The 24,986-nt window shown below is 40.5% G+C and overlaps 1 protein-coding gene across 4 annotated transcripts; it reads right to left on the bottom strand.

Moving 5' to 3' along the window:
* Positions 1–212: 212 nt before the first annotated feature.
* Positions 213–21,590, bottom strand: cacnb3a (calcium channel, voltage-dependent, beta 3a). Of its 4 annotated transcripts, none has more exons than XM_069722948.1 (14): positions 21,129–21,590; positions 20,156–20,248; positions 11,443–11,562; positions 9,789–9,911; positions 9,575–9,690; positions 9,401–9,480; positions 9,269–9,288; positions 8,570–8,647; positions 7,399–7,457; positions 7,182–7,282; positions 6,951–7,102; positions 6,776–6,871; positions 5,687–5,857; positions 213–2,488 (listed from the first exon to the last, which is right to left on the bottom strand). In XM_069722948.1, exons 1-14 carry the CDS (start codon positions 21,207–21,209, stop codon positions 2,051–2,053), a joined length of 1,728 nt encoding a protein of 575 aa, XP_069579049.1. In that variant the 5' UTR covers positions 21,210–21,590; the 3' UTR covers positions 213–2,050. The 4 variants fall into 4 exon arrangements, with proteins under 4 accessions (XP_069579049.1, XP_069579050.1, XP_069579051.1 ...); XM_069722950.1 differs by lacking the exon at positions 213–2,488 and adding an exon at positions 5,429–5,474; XM_069722949.1 differs by lacking the exons at positions 20,156–20,248; positions 21,129–21,590 and adding an exon at positions 13,710–13,776.
* Positions 21,591–24,986: the final 3,396 nt, after the last annotated feature.

The following is a 24,986-nucleotide window of genomic DNA, read 5'->3' as shown; positions in this document are numbered from 1 at the left end:
TTTTTCAATGTTAGGCTTCGTATTGCATACAGAATAAGAGAGAGGAAACTTAAATTATAACCCTTGTAAAAATTGTGCTTCATAAATTGAAAAACCTCAACTGCTTTTATCAGTTGCTAAATTGGTCCGCTTTGAAAAACATAGTCTGCCAAAATATAATGAAAGTAGCTAATTGGTGAACTAAGACATGCGGGGCTTTGATACTTCACTCGTTCCTTTTTTTTTTTTAATCACAAATTAAACAAAATCGGAGGTCTGATCTGGGACAACTTTTTTTTTAAAGTGAGCTTTAAAAGTGCGTCGACCAGTAATCTTGTGGAAGAATGTCCCCGGTGTCGGGGGGCGGGGCGGAGGGGGGGGGGGGGGCGTGGAGAACTAAACTTCAGGTTTGTAGTAATAATTGTGTTTGTTAGTGGTGCGAGGAGTGAGTAGCCCCAAAGACAAGACTATCACTACAAGACGACGAGGAGTCAGAATCAATGCATTGCTAAAATACTTAACCGTAAAAAGAAACAATCAGATTTCATGCAACACTTGCATAGATTTTTTTTTTCTCCTTTTTTTTTTTTTTTTTTTCCCCAATCATGCTGATTTTTGTTTTTTTTGTATTATGTTTTTTTTTTCCTCTTCAAAATATACAGAACACTAGATAGAGATACCTGTGAGACATGGAAGCAGTAAACCGGTGTTTTCCCTTCAAAAAACAAAACAAAACAAAACAAAAACCCCGGCTGTGACACGTCCAGCTCGTCATCGGCTCACCGGGTGCTACGAGTCCTTTCGGTTGCACGGAGCTGAGCACGATGAGTGGGAGGGGCTTACACCTGAGGATCCGCCTGGGTTGAGAACCAGCTGTAAAACTGCAGTACGCAAACGCCACGTGACGTTTTTTTTTGTTGTTGTTGTTTTTTTTTTGTAATAGACACACGAGGGATGAGATCAGAGTAGAAACTGTGGATGCTACAATCAGTAACGTGCTACAATCGAATTATGGGGCGATGGGTTTGTGTCGGAGGTGCAAAAAGGCATGCGAGCTTAACATTCTCTGAAGCCTGGATCCGAAGAGGAGCTGCAGCTGTGCAGCGTGTGCTTGATATATGTGAATGACTTGATGTAAACGAGCGTTTTGGCAAATAATCCCGTCCTTTTTTCTTTTCTTTTTTTTTGAAAGATTTAAAACATTCCCTTTCTCGGTTGTGTTTACATTCTCCGTGCCCGTTGTTAAGACTTTTTATTTTTTATTTATTTATTTATTTATTTTTTTTTTAAGAGTGATTGTGCAACAGCAAAGACGAGTGATGCCCAGTAGGTGACGCTGACGCTGTACTGCAGCTTTATACTCATTGCTTAAAATAGTGACTGATTAGAGAGCTCGTCTTCCAAATGCCATTCACTTGAACACATGGACGGCAACAAACAAGTCAATATCAAACGAAATCAAATAAATAAAGTAGCAATGAAACAAAAACCAGGTGCCCATTCAGTATATACATTGTAATTAAATGCAGTACTATTTCCCATAAATGGATTCAACAGAAGACATTCCTACATTAGTTTATCCGTAAAGATCATTCACTTCCTGTTCTGACGTTTAATGTGCAAATAGTCTTAAAATAATTATACATGCAATAGTAAAGATAGTTAAAAGTCTTAGGAATTTTAAGGCCAGTATATTGAGACATCCTACAATAGAGAAACCTTCGGCAAAGCAGCTAAAGTTTGAGTTTGCGTACAGCTGGTAGCCTGAAACCTTTCCATTGCAGAGGTGAGTAGCCCTGTTGACTTTAATCTGAATGAGGAGACCCCGGAGAGGTCGCTAATCCCCTCGGTTTACATAGACTGGAAGATTGGGATTAAATTATTGGTTCATAAACTGGGCATCCGTTTGTTTTGGATTGGTAGTTAAAGTTTGGAGCTGTTTCTGGGAAAGTTAAAAAAAAAATTATATATATATATATATATATATATCTCAATCATTTGGGACTGTGCGACAGTCGGTGGGCTCGGGGGGGACCTCGATGTCGATCTGGAGGCCGGGGGGGGGCTTGTTTCAGTAGGTGTCTCGGGGCCAGGGGCGGCTGCGCTGGCGGTTGTTCCTCTGGTTGTGGCCTTGCTGAGCTTCGCGCTGGAGCAGCCTGTCCTGTGACTCGTGCCCGTTGGCACTGTGGGCGCTGCCTGTGTGCCCACGGTGAGGGGGGTACATGTCCCTGTATGTGCGAGCATGGCAGGGGGAGGCGTACTCATCCTCCTCCTCTTCTTCCTCCTCCTCCTCCACTTCGTTCTCCTCCTCCACTTCGTTCTCCTCACCCTCCCTGTGACACGGGCTTCCCCTCCGGCCACGAGACAGGGAGTCGCTGGCCTCGTCAGATGGCATAAGACTGTCCTGCTCCAAGGGGGAGTGGACCTCCTCGCCGGCCTCCTCCTCCTCCTCCTCCTCCTCGTCACCCTCCAAGCCCACCGCCTCACGAGGCTGCGGCTGGTTCTTGTTCTGCAGGAGTCGAGTAGTCATGGAGGGAAAAAAGAAAAGAAAAGAAGAGAGTCAAAATAAGCTCTGAAGCCCAGGCAGCGTCTCAAGGAGCGTCACACTTTTCTGGTGACTTCTCTTGGACAGAAAACACACAAAGGGTGGACAAAATAACGCAAACACCACATCAAGAAGGACTCTGAAGGAAACGCTCAAGTGCGTCTTAAAGGATCATTTCAGTGTATTTCAACCTGGTGTAATTCCCATTAACCCGGCTGTTGTGGCTCTCCAGGTCGTGCAAACTTTGCACTCTTCACTTTTGTTGTAAAGAGTCTGGAGAAACAAGGAGTCGCACAAAACAGCATATGTAGCGTAAAGGAGGCGGTGTGCAAGGGGGAATAAGCCTTTAAGTTGTCCCTAATTCAGTTCGTAAAATGTTAAAGTTTAGTGTTTCAGTCAAGCTGCAGGAAACGCACATATTCACTTGGATTTACTTTGTTTTGTGGGCTTTCGTCGTTTCCCTGAATCTCTGCCATGGAGGTGATGAGTGCAGTTAACATGACCCACAGAGCCACAACAGTCACATTAATGGCAAATATGCCAGAATTATTCTTTAAAACAACAACACTCGCATGCCCGCTCTGAAAAAGTTATTGGCTGCTGCAATTGTTTTTCTCCCGTCCACACTGGACACTCAAAGAGATCACCAATGGAAGAGATGGTCCACATTAACGCACTGTCCTCGTCCTGCATTCAAAACTATCTGAAGATGATGAAGTTCATAAAGAAATAAGATCGAGTGGGCATCTTCTGTGCTGAGCTGCAGTTGAGTTAGTTACATAGAGACTTCATTTTAATCCTCAATTTTATTGTTTTTTTTTTTTTAACAAGGACTGTGGATTCTATGACGCCTCGCTTACCCTGAAATCACATTAAAAGTGGATCTCTTCACAGCTGGTACAACAAGGAGGAACAATTACAGCAAACTATGATACGTTTACTAGACTACTGATTCTTAAAACACAGCTGAAAATAACTGAACCTGTCCTCTTTAAGTTTTTATGGCTGCCACCATGACACTGGAACAAAAATATCACTTACGGTGTCAATTAGTAACATTTGTCAGCTGTAAATCAGGATTCAGTGATAAATCTGGAAATTTAAAAAAGGAATCACATCTTTCACATCTTATTTAATGTTATTGGCCAACCAGAGCTACGATTCTGCAATTTTACTGATGTTTTTCCAGCATCTCCCACTAAGGTTTTGTGAATCTGCGCACGGCAGCTAACTTCTATCACAAGAAAGGTAATGCATTTGCTTAACTTTTTAAATTTGATTTTTTATTTATTTATTTTAATGCTATTATGTCGAAAGATTACAAATAAAGCCAAAAACAACGTAACCGTTGCCCGCAGCATCACTCCCCCATAAAATCAGTAGCCAATTAGACATTTACTGTACATATGATGTCAAAAAGACCAAAACCCTCTGATGCCGAGAGGATAAAGAAGAGAAGAGGAGGAAAACCGGGAAAAAGAGGTCATGTAATAAATCAATATTTATCTACTGCATAGATTTTATTGTTGGAGCAACGTGTTACTGGCTTACTTTAGACTATAGTAAGGTTTGCTAATTATAAAATAGCTGAAGTTAATGTCAGTTACTCTCATCTGAAATTCATTAGGGAAACCAAGACTATTCAGGTGTTTTGGGGAACAACCTTCAACATAATCATTTAACGTGTTTTAGAAATAAAATGTGCCTAAAAACGGTGATGAGAGAAAAGCTGCAGGCTGCAAACAGCTGTTTTTTCCGGGCACCTCCCAGAGGCTGAGTTTGAAGGATTGTTGTTGGTGCTCTGATTATGAAATAAAACAGCACAAACTGTTGCTGTCTGCATTGGAAAGTGGTACTTAAGAAATTTGGTTTGGTGTATAGTGGTACGCTGTCTAAATAGTTCGGTAACCTCTGGTATAATTTAACACCCCAGGTTTACATACATTCCTCTTCTCTCTTCAGGTATGCTTTTGAAATATTTTCATTGCATTCCTACAAATCCTGGGCCGCCGGCAGACAACTTCTCCGTGAGCACAATGACCGGTGGAGTGATGAAAAGGGGGCACCAGCTCAAATCTGGCCCTGGTCACCTGATTAGTCAGAACCGGCTCTGACTCCACCTGCGTTTGACATAAGGAGCGGCGGTCGTAATCTAAAGGCAAGTATCATAAATCAGACAGAGCTGGGCAATATTAAAGGGCTGACAATGTTAATAATTGGCATGCAAGAAGTGCAGCAGTGTTTCTACAAAGTCCTTTGTGTTGTCTGTGTGTATTTAATGTAACAACGAGAGACACAGAACAAAAGAAATACAAGTGAAACAGTTGAATGGATGGTCAGGGGGTTACTCTCAGACAGAAAAGGTTGCGTTAACGTTATGGTCTCGGTTTATTGTGTAGATTTACATTTAGTTCAGGTGTACCGTTTGTTTCAGCATCATTTGCCTTTAATTAGCATCATTCAAGTTAGCATTATGTGCCGCTGTGAGAAGGGACAGCATTCACAAAGCATGCTTGGAAGAGCTCTGATAGAAAATAGAAAGTAAAGGAAGAAATCTTTGATATTTCCCGCAAACGTTGCGTCTCAATTATGATGCTAAAATGAAGACGGCGCGTAACTGCTTTGTGAATTTTCTCCCAAAAAGCTTGTGGAGCGGCGATTCACCTGAGACCATCAAAGTAAAGGAGAGGAGGCAGGATGCAATGAGGGAAAGAAAAAAACCACGCCGTCTTTTATCTTTTCTGAGGTTAGATTAGAATGAATGAAATGCTGTTCATTCACTGTCTCAGCCGCTGTGTCGTGTTCGGGAGGTGTGTAAGAGGGGAGAGTGCAAATATATATATATATATATATATATATATATACATATATACATATACATATTATATAAACCCTACTACTCACCCCGTTTTGTAAGCGATCATTCAATTAATTCCTGTGTTTCAGAAAACTGCAAAAATGTTAAGCATGAATGAGTGAGAGGACACACAAGACAACTGGAGACAAATCAAAACACAGGAGTGAGAGTCTGAGATGGGAAGAGCTGGTAAAGACAGTGACAACATACAACGTGTTCAAAACAAGATTCCTACTTAAGAGCCTTAGAACAGTATTCAAAGCGTATCTTCATGCTCTCCTGCTTTTCAAACAAGACAAACTTACCTGTAGGCTCGAGAGGGCAGAAGGCGGGGTCATCAGACTCTGCTCCAGTAAGGGATTGAGAGGGGTGTTGCCTGGGAGGTGAGTGGCACGCCAGTAGACCTCCAGGTATTCGGCCAAATGCTCGCAAGCGTCTTCCAGCTGGTTCTCATCCAAAATGACATCAAACATATCCTGCGAGTGAACAAGAAAAACAAATGAACAAGTTTTAAAGCTCGTGTAATGTAAAGCGCAAGTGATTAATTAATGAATCAATTAGTCCTTTAAGTCACTATTCAAAGAAAAATCATGCTGTGGTTGCAGCAACTTCAGCTAGACAATTTCTCCTTTTCGTCATCATATTTGACATCTTAGCAGAGATTCATTAGACTTTTGGATTGTTGCTCAAATTGAAAGGAAATCACAACAACTATTGTCCACCTCCTTCTGACATTTTATAGAACAAAACAATCTTAAGGATTAACTCATAATAAAAGTAATTGTTAGTTGCGACCCTGGTTCATCTATGTGGGTTCAACCCAAAATAAACTACAGTTCAACAACATGTCACTCTGTGCCAAAGTACGTCTCTCTGATGGTGAAGGAATAAGATATATCAGGCCTCATCTACACCTGCAGTTCTCAATAGCAGATTTAGATCATTGTTTACTAAATATTATGAGGATATCCTCTAAATCGGACTCGGCACGACTAATAATTCAAAACATGTTCAAAGATAGTTGACATTCAGAATAATGTGTCACTGGAAAGATGTAGAACTGACAGTGAACCATGTTAATGGCAAATACATCTACAAAAGCAAATTTGTTTTTATCACGGATATGTGTAAGGGATCATAATATCTAACACAAGATCATATCAGCCAGAAAAACAGCAGTAAATCCTAATCTATATCAGACTCCCCGTCATTGGTCCTCCTTGCTGAGCCTTAAGCGCCTTTACAGCATTTCATAACCCACCCCCCCCCCTTTTTTTTCTCCTTTCTTTTTTTTTTTTTTTAACCCATTTAAGTTTATGATCAAAGATTTGCTTCTTTTTTTCCCCCACCTTATTAAGACAATGTGATCATATAAAACACATCATAACACTCACAGGGGGGCACTGAGAGAGTTTATCTGCAGCCATCATCTGCACATTCAGGTGCTTGCTCTGAGACTTCCCCCTGGATTTGACCAGCCTCTGGAGCACCTGGGACAAAGAAAAACATGGCGTCTTAGATCAAAGGCAGTAATGCAGTCTGAATCCAATGTTTCGGAGCGAGGTGTACCTTTGGTGAGGAAACTTTGACGTATACAATGATGGGAGCGAGGGAGGTTTTGGCGAGCTGTGTGGGATGGTTGATGGTGTCTGCGTCCAGAACCACCAGCTGCAGGGTTTTGGCGAGCTCAAATATCCTCTCAATCTCACTCTGAACCTCCGCTGCACACAGACGACACATTTTTTTATAAATTATTCCCTCTTGAGAACAAAGACCTGTGGGGGTTTCATGCACAGTTACCTAAGCTGGAGCGGGTGTTGGATCTCTCCATTATGGGTCTTTTGTTGAGGACAGATCTCTTGGCTAAGGACAGGTCGGCAGTTACACGGGTGATTGAGATTCTGCAAACAGAGTCATAAAACACTGAGAGGAAAAATGAGCTGTGAAACTTTTGGGCCAGATTTATTAAAGGCCTGACTTTCAACAATCTATTCGGTAATCTCTCCACTTTACTGACCTTCCTTCAAATCGGTGTTTCAGAAAGTCAAAAAGAGCTTTCTGCATCATGTCTGTCACCTGGGCAAAAAGAAAAAAAAAACAAAAGACCAATAAAATATATAAAATATAATATAAAATATACATGTGTTTGTAGTTGTTGTTTTGATGAGATTATGTTACTGATTATTTTCTAATAGTAGTCGGTAGTAGATCATCAGTTACACACTGTATGTTACAAGACAAAATTCCTGCAACTTCTGGGGTGATTGCGAAACATCCATAATGAGTTTAGGCTACATCAGTCTTCAATAACGAATGATTAATGCAGGTGAAATGTAACAGTCCGCTATCAAATTTTATCCCAAAAAGAACTCAAGAGGAAGAAGTACGCTGCCTTAAAATCAATACAAGTACAATTTACATGTGACTGAAACTCATTACTACGCAGCTCTACACGTATGTTCTGACCACAACCACCTACAATAGTACGTAAAGTCATTTACATTGTTCCAGCAATATTTATTTGATGGTTATACACAATTAGACATTATTACTATAAAAATCTGCTAAACTCAGTGTTGTTGTTCAATAGTTAAAATATCTACAGGCAAATTTTATTCTTTAAAAGTGAAATCATTGACACAATAATGTGTGCAAAAAGTGAAGTAGTCTGAATACTTGATGTCTCTCAGACACTTTTACTGTCACTTTTAGGGATGTAAAGTGGACCTGTGTTGATGTTCAGGTTATTGATACTCAGTTTTTGGCAGTTGATAAACATATTTATCTTTTGTTTTCGTGTTGGCTTGAACTCTGTGAAGTTGCTCTGTTGAGTTTTCAGTCCTGGTTGTTCAGTGTATCCTGTACAATTACAGTTCATGGCTTTGAGTATCCTTGTGTTACCTTTTAACTGTGCCATGTTTCTGTGTTGCCGTAGCAACCTACAACATGAGGCTTTGTTGTTTCCGTCGATGTCATTAATTTTATTGGGATCTAATTGAAACGCTTGATTCCAGATGAAACTTTCTGTTGAAACATACGGGGCCAATAAAGTTGAATCTGACTGGAAGGATATACTCAGATGTTCGCCCAACAGTGAATGCAGCAGTGCGGGAGCAGTTTAACAGAGCAAATAGTGCCGAGTCAGGCAGTCGTTCTGTCTGCTGGAGGTGAAATGGGGAGAGGCTGACCTCATAGCCCTTCAGCGATGGTCCCACGAGGACCACCGGCCTCATAGAGGGCACCACGTCGTAGGGAGGGACATGTTCCTGCCAGAAATAGGGGAGGACGACGGCAAAGGAAAGAACAGAGAGAACAGAGGTTAGAAGTCATGAGGTTTGGGTTTGTTTGATGTGAACAGATAAAAAACAAAAAAAAACACTATCAAATAATACCTTTTTTTCACGTGTATAATGGTGAAAAAAAATGACAGAAAACCAAGCAGGAACAAAAAGGCCTACAATAATTTGTTAGGTACGTTAATTTAATGGCATTTAGTCACATTTTTGTCTGTACTTTCCAGCTGTGTATAACAATATATCCTAGTAATATAGTTTATTATGCAGAAAAGCTATAGATCAACCAATTAAAAAATAAATAACTTTATATATTTATATAATAAATAATCCAGATTTTGCTAGAATTGACACTTGCCCTTGAAAGGTGATGAGCTTCCTAGCTGCCGTAGCTAGTTATAATAATAACATTACATAATAACTCCATAAAAAAAACAATGTAACAATTAAGTCCCCCTTTTATTTCATGTTTTTGATACCTTCAATGGCCTTTTTTTTGTAGGAATTCATCATCCTGACAATGTTGCTTAAAGTTAGAAGTGAAAAGGAATGTATTATTAGCAAAATCTGTCATCATAAAGTGTCAAAACCTACCTGTTTTTGCTTCTGTTTAGCTTGTGAAAACAAGAAGAAAAAAAACAAAACAACAATCAATCAAGGAAAGGCACAGTGGGCAGCAGAAGCTGGTTTCTATTCCAGCCCCAGAGGCAGGTTTGTAATACTTACATTCACCTGCAGATGGCGGTGTGGTCCTCCAGCTCCCTGTCACCATGTCGCCTAAACTCGAGGAGTTACCTCCCGTTTTCCTGTAATGACAACAACGCACTGAATTATCACACTTTTCACATTCACATAGCTGAAGCAATGCTGTGAGAAGCTCGTTACCCAAACTGAGCTGACCTCTGTTTCTGCTCCTGTTTGAGTCTCATTGCCTCCAGTCGTAGAGGGCTGGGGATGAACGAGATGTCCGCCCCCTCTTTTACTAGCCGGCCGATCCACCAGTCATTGTTGTACTTCTGTTAAAGTCAGTACGACAGCACCATGTTACATATACCTATCCTGTTTGAGTGTAGTGGAGAGGGTTCATCACCATTTACAACACAGAATCGCTCACTTCTTTGATGTGCAGGAAGTCTTTGGCATCAAAATTGACTGCAGCTCCTTGGACGGGACAGTCCTCATCGAGAGCTCCACAGTAACTCACGTTCGTCTTTACTGCAAACGCGACACCTTTAGACTGCGGAAACAACAAAGAACAACGACATGAATGCTTGTCTGAGGAAGACTGTAGCTTAAACCAGAGTTTGGATTTGAGTTCTGAAACAGGTGACTTGTGACTTCACTTGGACTTTTGGCTTGTTTACTTCCTGGTAGTTCAATGTGGCAGCAGCCAATCACATAGCACGGACAGGAGAGGAAGATGGTTTGGATCTGATGACGTGTAAATTGGTTACATAATTGTGTCATGGTCATAATTTGGATTACCCACAAGCCCCCCAGAGACAGTGTCAGAGCGTAACTGAACAGGTTTACACAGACGTTGGAATCAAGAGCTGTGCTCCCTCCGACAGATGAAGAGTTTTCTTATTTTTCTGAACAGATAAATTCACCTCGCAGCGTCAGACTTTGAAAGTTGGCTGAATGTCAGACTTCTGATCTCGGGACGAAGTAGTCTGCGTGGATGTCTGTGTTTTTCAGCGTGAACTTGGGGCTCCTAACTGATTTCCACGGTTTGGACCAAATCTCATGTGTAATATCGGTCAGTTAACTTAAGCCCCTTTTCCACTGGCTCTACTTTTCTTGACTCTCCTCGCTTTTGGTACTAAGTACTCTTCTGGATTTTATTTTCCTCTGCAGCCAATACGTCCTCAACGTGACGTGTTTTTCAGCGCGACCAACAGATAAACAATGAAGGATGTGCAGGAGATGCTGCTTTATATTCTCAGTCTATGGCTGTTTGTCACAGCAAGGAGATCAGAGTTGTTCCAGAAGAACAAACAAGAGGGACGTCTGCACCTCCTCCGCTGACCACAGTGTGGTTTTGCAGGTTGTCATTTCTCCAGTTGTCCAGTAATTGCAAAAAATTGCAACCACTGTTGTAGCTTGGCAAGTTGACGATGGCGGGTTTGTACAGGATGTCCTGTGTCGCAAGCGTGGTGACACAGTGATCGTGACGATTCTCTCTGACCACCTTTAAGTGTTGACTCAGCTTGTCTAGAGCCTAGACAGAAGTGATACCAAACCGATCCCATGTACTATCCACAACCTAATGCTGTCAAAGTGCCATTTTGGCCGGTGAACAAGGTCCAAAGCTAGCAGGAGATATGTAGCGAGGCGGCTCACCATCTGAAGGCAGATCGCTCTTTCTTCAGCGGTGGCCGCTCGATAAGAAGCTCAGAAAGTCACTTAGACACGAGATTTACTGCAGGTTTACTGAAGTCAAATATATCTCACGGTGCAGAGGCTTTCTCTGATTTTTTTTTTTCTCCAAAGTTTCCTGCAGGAGCGGCTTGATAACAACGCAGAACAGGGAAGTCTGACGTCTGTTAAAACACCATTAGAGTTGGTTGCAAAGTGTCATTTTTGTAAACTTTTCGTTGACCGGCACACGACGACTGTATTTTTAGAGTTCGTGGTAAAAACATCCACAGGTAGTTGGGACAATATGGATGTTCTTCTGGGGCAGTCACAAATCGATTGCATTTATTACCTCACAAAACAGTTAAAACATGACACAGTGTGGCAGTACACATGACTGTATGGCGTACCTTAGCTCTGTCCAGCTGCTGTTGTGCCTGGCGCTCGGCTTCACGCCGATACGCCTCGCGGTCCTCCTCTGCTGACAGGTCTGAATCCGACGGTCTACTGGTGTACGAATCAGCCGAACCCTGTCAGGAGAGAGTCGTATTAAAATGTGTCATACCGTAACTCGTAATTTCATCCCTTGCATGAAGATCATCTGGTCTTGCTGACATTAATTAGGCATACGACCGTGAGGTTATACAAACATAGATGCGCCGTTTCCGTTTGTACGTCTGCTTTCATCTTGTTTTTTCCGTTCTGCAGTCTGTTTGTGTTGCAGGTGTGCATGCAAATATGTGTCTGTATTCATGAACACATTCATGTGTGAGCCTGTGTGTATCCACAACACAATGCATTGCTCTCCCACACCAGCCATCTTCTGATAGACCAAATATAGCACAAAGGAGAAAAATGCTTCCTCTTCTCTCCTGCTTGGCCCCAATCCATTCCATCATCCCCCACAGTGCAGCACATATACATCCTTCATTCCCCTGTTTATTCTCCAAGGACATCTCCTCATTAGCAAAATATACGCTGGTTATCATTTTTCATTGTAAGCAGTTTAAGGACACATCCCAGTGATGGCTAGCACATTATGCTGAGAGCCACAGATAAAGCAAACAAAGAGACATTTTACACAACAAAAATAGTGAAAATCATTCCATAGGTGCTGTTTTTTTTATTATTATTATTATTATTCAGAACCTGTAACTTGTGATTAGTTTCTTAAATGTCTGTATTATAAACTGTAGCGCTGAAAAAAAATTTGTCCATTAATCAATTAACTGTTTGTCATCATTTAAATCTTTCGTCAAGTAAAAAGAAATTACTTCTTTTTCTTATAGGAAACTATATTTGGGTTTTGCATTGTTAGTAGAGGAAAAACAAGCCATTTCAAAATAACACCGGAGCCCCTCGAAGAAATTAAAAGTTCAATCGATAATGAAAATAACTGTTACAGCCTGCATATAAGGTGCGAAATTCAGACAGAGACCATGATGCTGGTTTCCGAAGACAAAAACATAAAATGGAGAAGAGCATGAAGGTGTTCCTGATGCAGTTTGGGTACTTTGCGTGTGTGTGTGTGTGTGTGCGTGCGTGCGTGCGTGTGTGTGTGTGTGTGTGTGTGTGTGCGTGCGCGCGCGCGTGCGTGTGTGTGTGTGTCAATGCGCGTATGTGAGCGCTCCTATATTTGGTGCCCACTTGGCTTCTGTGAAGGAACTCGGTCCTGAATCTGTCAGTGAAGAACTGCTGCAGCAAAAACAAAACCACGTCAGACGAGACAAACAAGAGAGGAGAGGAAGAAAGACATAAAAAGATAATGACAGAAAATAAAGTGTGAAGGACAAGTCAGACAGGAAAATGCTCAGATAAACGTCTCACGGGTAACTGCAGTAGTCAACCCTGAATCAATCTACCGTATTCTTGTAAATAAAGAAAAATGTTAAAAAAATAAACAAAAACAGCATATAATACAGTTTTCACTTTGCTTTTCCTCTCCTCCAGAGTGCAGCGACTTAGTCCTGGTCATCCATCTTGCCAGCATATACAAACGGATCCTCTGGAGAACCAATTAGCAACAGCACAATAAAAGGAAGTTCAGGCGCAAAATACACCAAAAAAAAAAGTGCCCAGACACGAAGACCAACCAACACCTCTGCTTTCCCTGCACTTCAGGACGCATGCAGATAATCCAAAGTAAATTATTATCTACGGTACGACTGCAAGCGAACACCTCTCCTCGTTTCTTTTTTTGGTGTGGTGGTGTCTATGTTAGATAACTACATCTGATTTCTCGCACTCACAAGCTCTGCAAGGCAACACTGCACCAGTGCCAGAGACAGAGAAAAAGGAGGGTGAAGAAGAACGGGTAGAAACGAGAGAGAGAGAGAGAGAGAGAGAGGGAGAGACAGAGAGAGAGAGAGAGAGGGGAGAGAAAAGGGGGCGAATATTGTTGACAAGATATACTGAAAGGAGAAGGATGTTTATGAGTGACTGACGGACGGTCGGTGTGAGACGAGAGAGGTTCATACGACGATAAAGCGAGGCTATCTCAAGGGGACGACGAGATTAGAGCAGGATAAAATGCTGTGGAGGACTGGAGTGAGACCTACATATCTAGCCTTACCGCAGATAGAAGAAAAGATGGGGAAACACGGCGGAGGGGAGGGAGGAAAAGGACCATGACACCACATGAGACGGAGACACACAGATAGCAGAGAGAGTTGCATACCTGGCTGATTAGGAGCACGGCGCTAGAGCCTGATAAAGACATGAATCTGAATTTTCTCTTAACAGCTTCCCTGTCTTCGCTGGGAACGCTCGGAAACGCACACAGACATGAAAGCGGAATAAATGTGGTGGTGGGCGCAGAGGAAAGGCGTTATGTCAGAGCGCTGCTTAATGATGTTAGAACACAGAGAGTGGCTGCTGTTCATTGTTAATGTTTGGACATGACACCATGGACCCCTCCTGCACACTCTCTGACCCGGCCACCTGTTAAATGCTCCAAAAAGCATCATTACCACCAACATAACTCAACAGGAAACAGCATGTTTTCTTGGCGATGCTTAGCTGCATTGCAGAGTGGGACAATGTGAAGTGCATCTTTATCATCTTTTCGAGGGATGCCTTGTTTTTTGTTGTTGTTGTTGTTGTTTTTGTATTATTGCTAATGTCTCCGGCTGTGAGCTAAATTTAACTCTAGTTCCTTCCTACTCTGCTTCTGTGATTATTCTTCACACACTGCAACACTGATGGCCTCAGCTCCACAGGGAGGGGCCAACGGGGAAGTGTGTCATCCAGCTAGTCGAGTCCTCAGAGGGCCAAGTCATCCTACAGTCTGGGGACCGAGCAACAGAGTATTTCTACACTAATTTGATTAGGATTTTACGAAAACATTCTTCTGTTCTTTGGTGATTTGATAAGACGTGTAGAGATTTCTTCACTACTGACTCTTTTAAGTCGCAGGATAATGAACTGCTTAGCTGTGGTATTGTGGATAACATGCAAAAGAGCAACTTTAAAGAAACACTCATTAATTTAGAATTGAAGCAAACAAACAAAGATATCACTACACAACAAAACAGTTGATATTTTCTGATGTTAACACGTTTGTTTAATTATTGATCACCTCATAAAGTTGATGTGATGTTTGTGTCCACTAGATGGATCCAAGTCCATTAATAACTGTACTCAATGTTCCTTCATGTTCAGCAGCCAGTCACTAACTTTGTCTAGCTGCCATTTGGTTCCTAAAGGGAGCGTAAAGATTAATTACATATTTGTTTGGAAACAATGGGAGCAAAGTTTGGGGCCGGAAAACCAAAACAATGAGCTGAAAGAGGCATGAAGGGCTCTGTAAAGCTACAGACTTTGGTGATAAATCTCTGTGGGTTCTTCACTGTGAGTGAGTCCTTTCACATTGTAATTCAATACACTGTAAATATTGATTATTGACACTTTAAGTTAAGTTATACCAGATTAAAGTACATCAAAAATCATACACAAAGTTACTGACTAGATAGTAAAAAAAAAAAAGCTTTTCAGCTGTTTTTCCTTTTTGTTTCTATCGACAGCAGCAATGTCAAACGTCAATATAATTCAAGTGTTATTATAAAAATGTAAAGGATAATAGAACAACAATATCAGTGAACCAACAACCTGTGCGCTCTCCTTACAACACTGACAAGCATCAACATGAAAAAAACACTGACTTTTTAGTCTGACCATAAAAAACAAAGGACCAGTCATCCAGTCCGGTGGAAAAATACTTCAGAATAAAGGAAAAAGTCGAACATCCTAATAACTAAATGACATCTTTAGACATGTCAGACCACGATGAGCTACGTGAAAGCTGAGCGTGGTTCAGTTGTTATCGCATGCCAGCAGCACAGCAGGTGTTCACTTGTGAATGAGTGTCAAGTCTGTGCAAGTTGATTTGTATTATCTGATACAATAACAAACAACACTGATAATCTGCAGCCATGTGAGCTGTTCTGTAAAACCAGACTTAAATTTGGATTATATTTGAGACAAAGTGTTTCTGCTGATCCGACCAGCTGTACTCAAAGTTGAGGTGAAAAGCTACTCATCATAGAGAGGGGGAGACACAATAATATTTAAATATGGAGATAATATGTTTGTAGTAGTATTGCCCACCTGTCCTCTTTTGAAGTATAGTGGCGCCTTTAGGCACTGCGTTGAGCTATATGTGTACATGCTATGGATGCTCATGCTCATCATGGGATGGAAATGTCTTTACTTTTGCAGTTATTTGGCGATCAATCAAAGTATTGAACGAGCTGAAAGTTTGACCTGATGATGACACTAAGTTAACAGCCACATGATCACCAGAATTAAAACAGTTCACACTCTGGGGATCATGAAAGTCTGTACAAAATTTCACAGCAACCCATCTGAATGTTGGTGAGATATACCCAAAAAAAATCAACAAACAGGCATCCATCCCTGGAACTGCGCCGCCAGCACAGCCAAAAACAATGGCTACCTGGACAGCAGGAAAACCACAACTGACTTAAATCTTGCTCACAGTAATGTTGAGGTTATATGATTTGTAAAAAAATTGATTAAAACTGCGAAAACAGTGCATGTGCATCTAAAATGATGCAAACTGTAATGCAGGGTGTGCATTCTAATGCTAAAATCTAATTTCTCTGGTTTCACTTGCAGAAAGCAGATTTTGCACAACTGCAGAATATATTATTCAAGAGGCTGAAAGACCTTTCCCCTCAGAGCACAAAAAAAAAAAAAAAAACCGCAAGCTCCGGCAATTTGGAAATCCAGCAGCCAAATATCCAATTTCAAAAAGTGTTCGATTAACAGCGCGGTCGTAATTCAATGTCAGCAAGTTACATATGCACAGTGCTCCCCGGAACACAATGCAATAAATCAGTCTGTGGATACATCAATATCAAAGTCAAGATCGTGGCATACTGTATGTCAAACTGATCAATCACAAGACTCTGCGAAGAACTGTGAGGAGAGCAGACGGGCTGGCGGCGATCAAAAAGTAAGAGGTGAAGGAACGAGGGAAAGAAAAGCGTCGCTGGAGAGGGGAAGCAAGGTGAAGGAGGAAGACAAAGGAAAACAGAGAGAGGTGAAGCGGCTACGATACGATGGAAATGCTACGGGAGGAGAGGAGTAACGGACGAGGAGAAGAAGACTCTGACTGTGTCGGGAGTCTTTTGTACTTACTCAGTTAATGTGATGATGGTGCTGCTGCCGGTCCCTCCCTCTCTATACACTACATGCTGTATGCAGACAGACTGCACTGTCCCATCCCCAACCAGGGACAACCTGCACTGGAGCAGACACCGGCAACACCTTCTTTTCTATTCTTACCCCACCTCATCACATCACAACAACCAACGCAGCTTTTGCGTCACTTCATCAAACTACCTCATTGAATCTCCATCACATCCTTACTCATTTCCACTAAAGCCCAATTCAGCATGCAGAGCCGAAAACAGAAGAAACTGCTGTGGTGATCATCGTGCACTCCCTCGAGATTTCTCCTCCAGTTCCAAAGCCTCCTGTCCTACATATAACACATACATCCATACTGCTTATTGTATCCTGCTGCAGAAATGAGTCATACTCCACTGCTCCTCCATAGACACCCCACCCCTATCACAGGCAAGAAACTATCCGCTCTGTTTGTGAAATTTACTCCTTCTGCATAAAACACTTTGTCATATCACCGATGGGAGCAGGAGGAGGCGGGGTGCCTGTTGTGCCTGCAGAGAGCAGGTAATGATTGAAAAGAAACCAAAGGTGCTCGTGTGAACGCTGAACCCACACATCACACCGCCCGGGGCCTTCAAAATGAGCATCATGAATATTTTAAACCGTGCAATATTCTCGGGGAATCTGGAGGTTGTCATTAAGCCCTCCGATCAGGATAACTAATGTCCCCTCCTGAAGAAGATGTCTGCTCAGCCCTTTTTTTTTCTTCTTCTTCTTGTCACTAACGCCTCTCAGTTACACGGCTCCACATTCCTTCATGCTAATGGCGCTGTGCATGAAATCGAGGTATTTTTCATCATGTTTGAGCCTCATGTTTGCAGATCAATCGCTCTGGTAAGAAAGGAGTTTCCTGCCTCTAGAGTCCTTAAAGCCTTATAAGTGAATTTTAATATGAGACTTTAATGAACTGGTTAATGAAGTGTTTCAACGACTTCACCGAATATTCGCCAATTCTAGCTTCTCAAACATGAGAATGTGCTGCTTGTTTGTATCATATATGAAAGTGAAATATTTATTTGTTTGCTTTGACCTGTTAGTTGGATAAAACTAGTAATTAAATGAGGTCCCTTTGGTCTTTGGGAAGTTATAATGGGAGTTTTCCACTCTTTGACACATTATAGACTTAACAATCAATCTATTGATCAGGAAAAAAAGTCACCAGAAATTTGATAATATTAGTGACAATGAATCAAATCATTTGCTGCAGTAGATTAAAACAAGTTTCTGCACTGTTTATATGTTATTTCACTAAGACAGGTGAATTAAAATATGCATCAGTTTTGAATGTTAGTTTGCGTTTATTCACTAAAAAAAGCTTTCTTTTTTCTTAATATAAACTGCATTAACCATTAAACATAAAATATAAAGGCAACTGTTGATGTAGCGACGCAACTAACGACTAATTGGCCAATTTGTTTAATTTGGCCGACACATTTAAGGACATTTTGAGAAAATTAATTTTAGAGGAATTGTAAAAATGTAGATAAATGTTTGCAAAGCCTAAACTGATGTGTTTCGCTGTTGCAAAACTTGCATTCAGTTTACTATCATTACACTAAAAAGTGAGAAAATACGTACAATTAATAAGCAAGAACAAGGATCTATTCAGCATTTCTGTTTGAGAAATGACTCAAATGTTTAATCAATTATTAAAACAGTTGCTGATTATCTTTAAGTCAAATGACTAAATGATAAATTGACATAATTTTAGCTCTGCTCTGATATTTGAATTGTTCTACTAGTCATTAGAAAGCATATCTAGTTGAATAACTTGAAAAGGAATCCCAAGATGAATGCGTTGGATAATCACTGTCAGCACGCTGACTTCTCGAGGTTAGGCTTTATTGAAAGTTAATATAAATATATTGATTTAGAGCTAAACCCATTGGTCAAGGAATTGATTGTCAAGAGATCCGCTACGATTTTGATAACCGATTCATCGCGTAGGTTATTTTTTTCACATAAAAGCATGAGGCATTCCCGGTGTCTCAGATTTTCTGTTTTTCTCTGTTATAGATCACAGAGAACTGAAGATCTTTGAGGTTTGAAATGGCGGTCGGAAAAAATAACTCATAAGATGCCATAAAGGTGCCTGAGAACGTCGGACAGGTATGTTTTTACTATTTTTGCACGTACGATAGTAAAACAAACTGTAAAAGTCATATCAATGTCAGTTACACAGTCATATTCGATGTCAACATTAGCAAATAATATATACCATTTCATAATTCTTTGTTGATGATATTTCACATTATTAATGTGCATTTTTGTAGTTGCAAATTAGTTTCCTGTCTGACTATTTCATATTGTGACTGTTTGTGATGTGAGTGGTTAAAATTTAAAGGAACTGCCAGATGTGCCAAAGACAATTTCCCACCCCGTTACGTGTCTATTCGTATCCATTCTGTGCTCTATTCTAATCTATTCAGCTCTAGATTAATTAATCAAGCCTACGAAGATACTGAAGCAGCCTGCAGGAATTAAGAGAGCCCTGTATTTTCTGTCAATAGCACACCAGTCTCCTTTCAAAAAGGGATATTTGAATCCTTCCCAGCTCCTGACTTGCCCTCTTTGATGCATTGATGCTCGTGAACCTCGGGGATCTGACGGTTTGGGATGAGATCTGCCTGTACAGTCCATCTGTAGCAGGGTGAAACCTCTTGACTCCTCACAACCTGATTTCTACAACGACCGTGTTACCCCCCCCTGTGCTGCACTAAAACTACAACCAGCTCAACACCCGGATCAAATCAAATGCATCTTCAGAAGCAACACATGAAAGTCAAATTCAACTGTCTTGATTATGCTCCATCAGATCAGCTGATCTGGATGAGAGGCTGTGATTCAAAACAGTAACAGCATGAGGAGAATCCCCTTTTTTTGGTCACAGAGATTATCTTAAATAACACCAAATCTCCATCTGAGTCTTTCGCACATGCCTGACCTGAAAACATTAATTAAAAAAAAAACTGGGCTGTGTTGGGATTGTGGTGTAACATTTTTCCACTTTCAAGCATTTTACTGCTCTCTACTGGGCAAAACAACGTCTGCAACTGAGGAGACAGCACTATGGATGAAAATGCAAAGCAGAAACTGTCATAAATTGGATATTAAGGTAATAAATTCACATTTATTAACGTATTTTAGTCTCTCCACCAATAGCTTGGACCTGGAAAATATTTAGGTGCTGCACCGATGCCAACCAAACACTGCAGAGACATCCGTTCTGATGAAAAACTTCAAGCCCTAATAGCTTTATTCAGACCTCAGAGCACAACATGACCTACATTTTCCATAGAAGCCACAGTTTTTTCCTCCCACTGAAAATCGGTATGCGATAATGGGCCAGTGACTGCAATGCACTGGGACATACTGTATCCATGCGTACAGAGAGCTTTTCTTTTTTTTTACCTGCCGCTTGATGAAGCTGGATGTTGTGTCAGAAGACGTGCTGCCATCTGAGCGTTTGAAGCGGCTCTTGCGTTTAGGCAACTTCCTGGGCAGCTGTGAGGAGGAAAGAAAGACACACAGGTGAAAAGGGAAAAGGAAGAGGAGGGGATGCTCTGGAGGCAACAGGCAGACAGATGGATAGACAGGCAGACAGAGAGACAGACAAGGCAGGCAGACAGGCAGTTATATAGATAGATAGTGCTGATTTTTCCATGGTTTGTCTTTTGTCATTTTAACAAATTAAAAGCCTGCATTTAGGAAATTGAGTGTAAAAAAAAAAAAAGCTGCTGAGCATCAGATCAGGAAATACAATTAGCGGCAACTTTTGCCAAAACCCCCACATTTCAGGACTGCATTCATCAGGCTGCACTAATGATTGAAGTAATGCAAGGGCCCCGGAGAAGCAGCCTATATAACCGGGCAAGCGTTTCAGAATGAGGCTACAGGTGACTTAGTCACGGTCTGCACATATGGACCTGCAAAAGCCTGCATAAAAAAAAAATCCCACGATTTTACTGGCGTGTGCTGGTTTTCCGGCATGAAGCGTAGCAGAAAAAAAGAAAAGAAAAAAAAAAATCACTGAAATAAATAATAAAACACCGATACAAAGGCCTGATCTGCGAGTTCAGACTAAAACAGCAAATGGACATAAGGAGGCGTTAACCTGTTTGTGTGCGTCTATTTAGGCTTTAAATATGTGAGCCTACAGTTTTTGGCTCAAGCATCAATCTGCAGTTTCAGTACAGACAGGGGTAAAAAAAAAAAAAAAAAAAAATTAAAAAAAAAAATAAATAAAAAGAAAGTAGCTCGCTGCCAAAACGCGACGCCTCAGATGGAACAACAAGTAGCATTGGAGACGATAGCTAACCGTCTTCCTCCACAAACACTTGTCTCGGTGAGGATAGAGTCAGCGGAGGAAAGTGAGAGGATTTACCTGAAAATAGTGCGACTGGGAGCCGGTTTCCACAGCAGACAGAGGGTCTACGGGCGATTTGGACATTTTGACTTGCACCATCTATTGAGAGCGCAGGGAGGCGGGATGCACACAGACATGGGTTACTGGAGGAAACAAGAGGCACCAAATACATCTATGTGCGGCGGAGACAGCGAGGGAGCGTCAAAAACGGACATTAGTATCCAAACTCAGATGACAAAGCAAGCTGGTTTATAGTCCAGGAATAAAATTTTAAAAAAAAATAATAATAATTATGTGTTACATCGGAGGGGGAAAACGAGCGAGCAGGAAAAAAAAAAAAAAAAAACTGGAGATAAAAAAATAAAGCGTTAACGCCGGAGCGTCATCGCACGAGCAACCGTACAGGTCCGTACTAAGTGTGCGGCTGTGCCGGGGGTGTCGGGGTTGACTTCGCTGACTCAAAAATCAATCCACGCCGCCTTACGGGAGCACACTTTCAATCTTTCTTTAGAGGCGTGTCAACAAACACCTCGTCCCTTCACGCCTGCGCATAATATTTGTTTGTTACGTGAGGATTTGAATACTTGAAACCGCAGTCAGATAAATGCGGAATCTTCAAAGAAAAGGATCTTTTGAAGTCACAATTTAGGAGAGACAGAGGCGGTCCTGACTAATTTGGTGCCCTCATTAATTTGGTGCTCTAGCAGGTTCCCCCTTGCGTCACAGCCAATTACACCACCAACCATTGATGTTCATGAAGGTGCCTGCAGGTGGACCACAAGAGAGACAAAATGTATAATTGGGGAAACAAAATAAGACACTAAACAAACATAAACAGATGTAAACTGAACACAAAGAGTTGCAGAATAGCTACAAATAATTGTAAGAAGACCAAAATGAGACAAAATGTGTGACACAAAATGAGCAGAGGTGCAAAAGTAATCAAACTTGGGCCCTGAACCGACACAGAGAGATGCAAAATTACCACTAAGAAATACGACATTTTCATTTTGAGACACAAAATGAGACACTAGAAAAACGTAAACAGATGGAAAATGACCACAAAGAGACACAGGATGGTTAAAAATGAACACAGAAGAACCAAAATGAGATCAAATATATATATATATATTAAAAAAAAAGAAGCAAAACTGGGCCACAAAATGACAGCAGAGAGATGCAAAATGACCATAAAGAGATTCAAAATGAGGCAAAACATCTGTTAGATGCACAGTTGGAGGCGCAGAAGCACAAATCATATTGGCGGGGTTTGTTTAATTTTGTGTCTCTTTTGCCTCTGTGACTTGCTCCTCTATGGGACAAGAGGGGGGCATTTTCCACATCTGTCCCCACGGGCCCGTTGTCTGATAACACGTCCAGGAATGGACTATTTGACCTTCTGGAAAACGGCTGCATGTCATCTTTTAGCTGCGGATTTAATATGGTATAACCATTTATTAACGTTTACATAATTTGACAAGCTTTTGATGCGCTTCTAAAAACTTTATAATAATACAAATATAAACAGAACAAGACAGCAAATACAATACAAACATTACAAAAATGATAGTGGGAGTTGTTTTATTACATTCTAAGTTAAGAGGTCAAAATATACAATATATTACAATATATAATTTACTATATCAGTTTTGATCAAATGTTTTGGTACTAGCCTCATAGCTGTGTGCTTTAATTTAATAATGTTGCCCTTTTAAATGTTGATAAACACTTAAGTATTGAGGGTATGACATTTTCTAAAAAGTTATCAAGGTTATACATATACCTAGGCTAAGAGTTTCTCAGTTTCTAATGAAAATAAATATTTGTCAGTTCTACCGTCCATCACAATTTCAGCTTTAAGCATCCTGGTTTGTAAATGGATTTTGGTCCAGATGTGCATTTTTTTTTAACTTTTTTATTTTCTCCTTTCCTAAAACACTGATCATGCAGTTCCGATATTGAACACCGGGTGGCGCATTAACATAGAAAGTGCATCAGCTCCGGGTGATGGGAAGCAGGTGTGTGAGACGGGAAGCCAAACAGTCTGTTAAAAGTATCAATAACCCAATAAGAGTATCAATAACCCAATAAAAAAAAAACACAGCATTACAAGAAAAGGTTTTGCCTTTAAATTGAATTCCTTCAGTAGGCCTAAAACTAATAAAAGTAGTAAATATGATCAACTAATTTTACTGGCTGATTATCCATTTTTTAGCTATAAACTATTTTAGCACAAAGACTGTAAGCAGTCGGCTGAAGCTCTATGTAAACTGAAAAAATATATATTTTTTCTATCTTTTGTTTGAAGCCGGGTAAGAAAACACGCTGTGGAGAAGGTATTCAGGTACATAAGTAAAAGTAATTATTCCACATTGGAAAAATACTCCATTAAAAGGAAAAGTCCACAATTGACCGTGACTGAACTACTCTTTTATTTATGTTTTTTCTATCTTTCTGTTTGTCCTACGTTTCGTTCTCGTGAACGATATTTCTCTAAAATGCCCAGAAGTGATTTTTTTTCAAACCTTGGACAAGCGTTCACTTGGTCCCCGAGTAAACTGATTAGATTGTGGCAGTCAAAGGGGAAGATCACTGTGACCTCGTGTCTCTCCCATCCATTGGTCTGATTCTCGTGAATGCATCATCTCAGGAAAACCTTCAGAGAACGTTTTCAAATTTGGCACAAACATTTACCTCGGCAGAAGGACGAGCTGATTAGAAGTTGGGGGTCAAAGGTCATGGTCTCTTCAGATCTGCCCCATTCTTGTGAATACGATATCTTAATCTCGCCTTGTGGGATTTTTTTTTTTTTTTTTCAAATTTGGCACAAATATTACGATTCAAGAATGATGTGAATAGATTTTATTGGTCAGAGATTTAGGTCACTGTGACTTCACAGTCCCATCATCCGTCCCGTTATCATGAACACAATATCTCAGGATAAGATTCACTTATACTCAAGGATGAACTGATCAGATCTTGGTGGACAAATGCAAAGCAAATGCACAAGAATGTAAAAACATTTAGATTGGGCCTAATCTGAAAAAAAAAAAAAAAAAAGTAAAAAAAAAAATTTTCAAACAGGATTTGAATGCTGGTAGAGAACCTGATGACCAGATCACCACAGCCACTAAAGGTTGCCATAAACATTGATCACTTTAATTTCTGTAAACAGCTGATCTGTGTTTTTGTTCTTTGCTAATGAGGTTGACTGGATGTGTAGCAAACTCTGAAGTTTTGGGGCAGTCGCTCATTTTCGATTTAGCTTTAGTAATCCTGCATATTCAACTTTAATGTGTCATTTGTAAAGTGACATATTGGAGGAACTGACTAGATTTATATTATCTTTCCTTACCAAACTCTTATGTTGGATTACTCAAGACAAAATAAGATAAAACATGTCTCAATAATAACTTCAAAAGATGATTGTGGGGTCTGCATGTAATATAAAGTAAATATTTTGTTGCACAAACTATAAGTTTACAGTTTGTGGACCTTTCAGTGAGCTGGGCTTGTTCACTCCAACCTGCTCATTTCTGTTTGTTTAACGCTCAGTTTTACCACCTGTCAGCTTTTGTAGACAGCTGTGTTTAGTTTAGTTTAGACTCTCACAATAAATCAAGAGATCTTTCTTAGAAACTAGACCCTGTTCATTTCCAGGAATTCACTGTGATTATAATTTATTATTTATATTCATACTATATTTGATATTTACATCATAGTTTTTTTTTTTAATATGGAAAATAGTTCACAAAATGATGTCAAATTCCTGTTTTTTTGTTTGTTTGTTTGTTTTATTCAACATCAAACCCTAATCAGAGACTTAGTTCTCACTTCATGGAGACAAGGCCATTTTTACAGCTTCAGTTTGAAGTG

Source organism: Brachyistius frenatus, unplaced genomic scaffold, assembly GCF_029030835.1.
Source record: "Brachyistius frenatus isolate BFR_SWC_R1_liver_20210118 unplaced genomic scaffold, ASM2903083v1 Contig_309, whole genome shotgun sequence".
Classification (NCBI taxonomy): Eukaryota; Metazoa; Chordata; class Actinopteri; family Embiotocidae; genus Brachyistius; species Brachyistius frenatus.
Note: the sequence above shows the minus strand (reverse complement) of the source record. Positions and strands in the feature narration are given on the sequence as shown.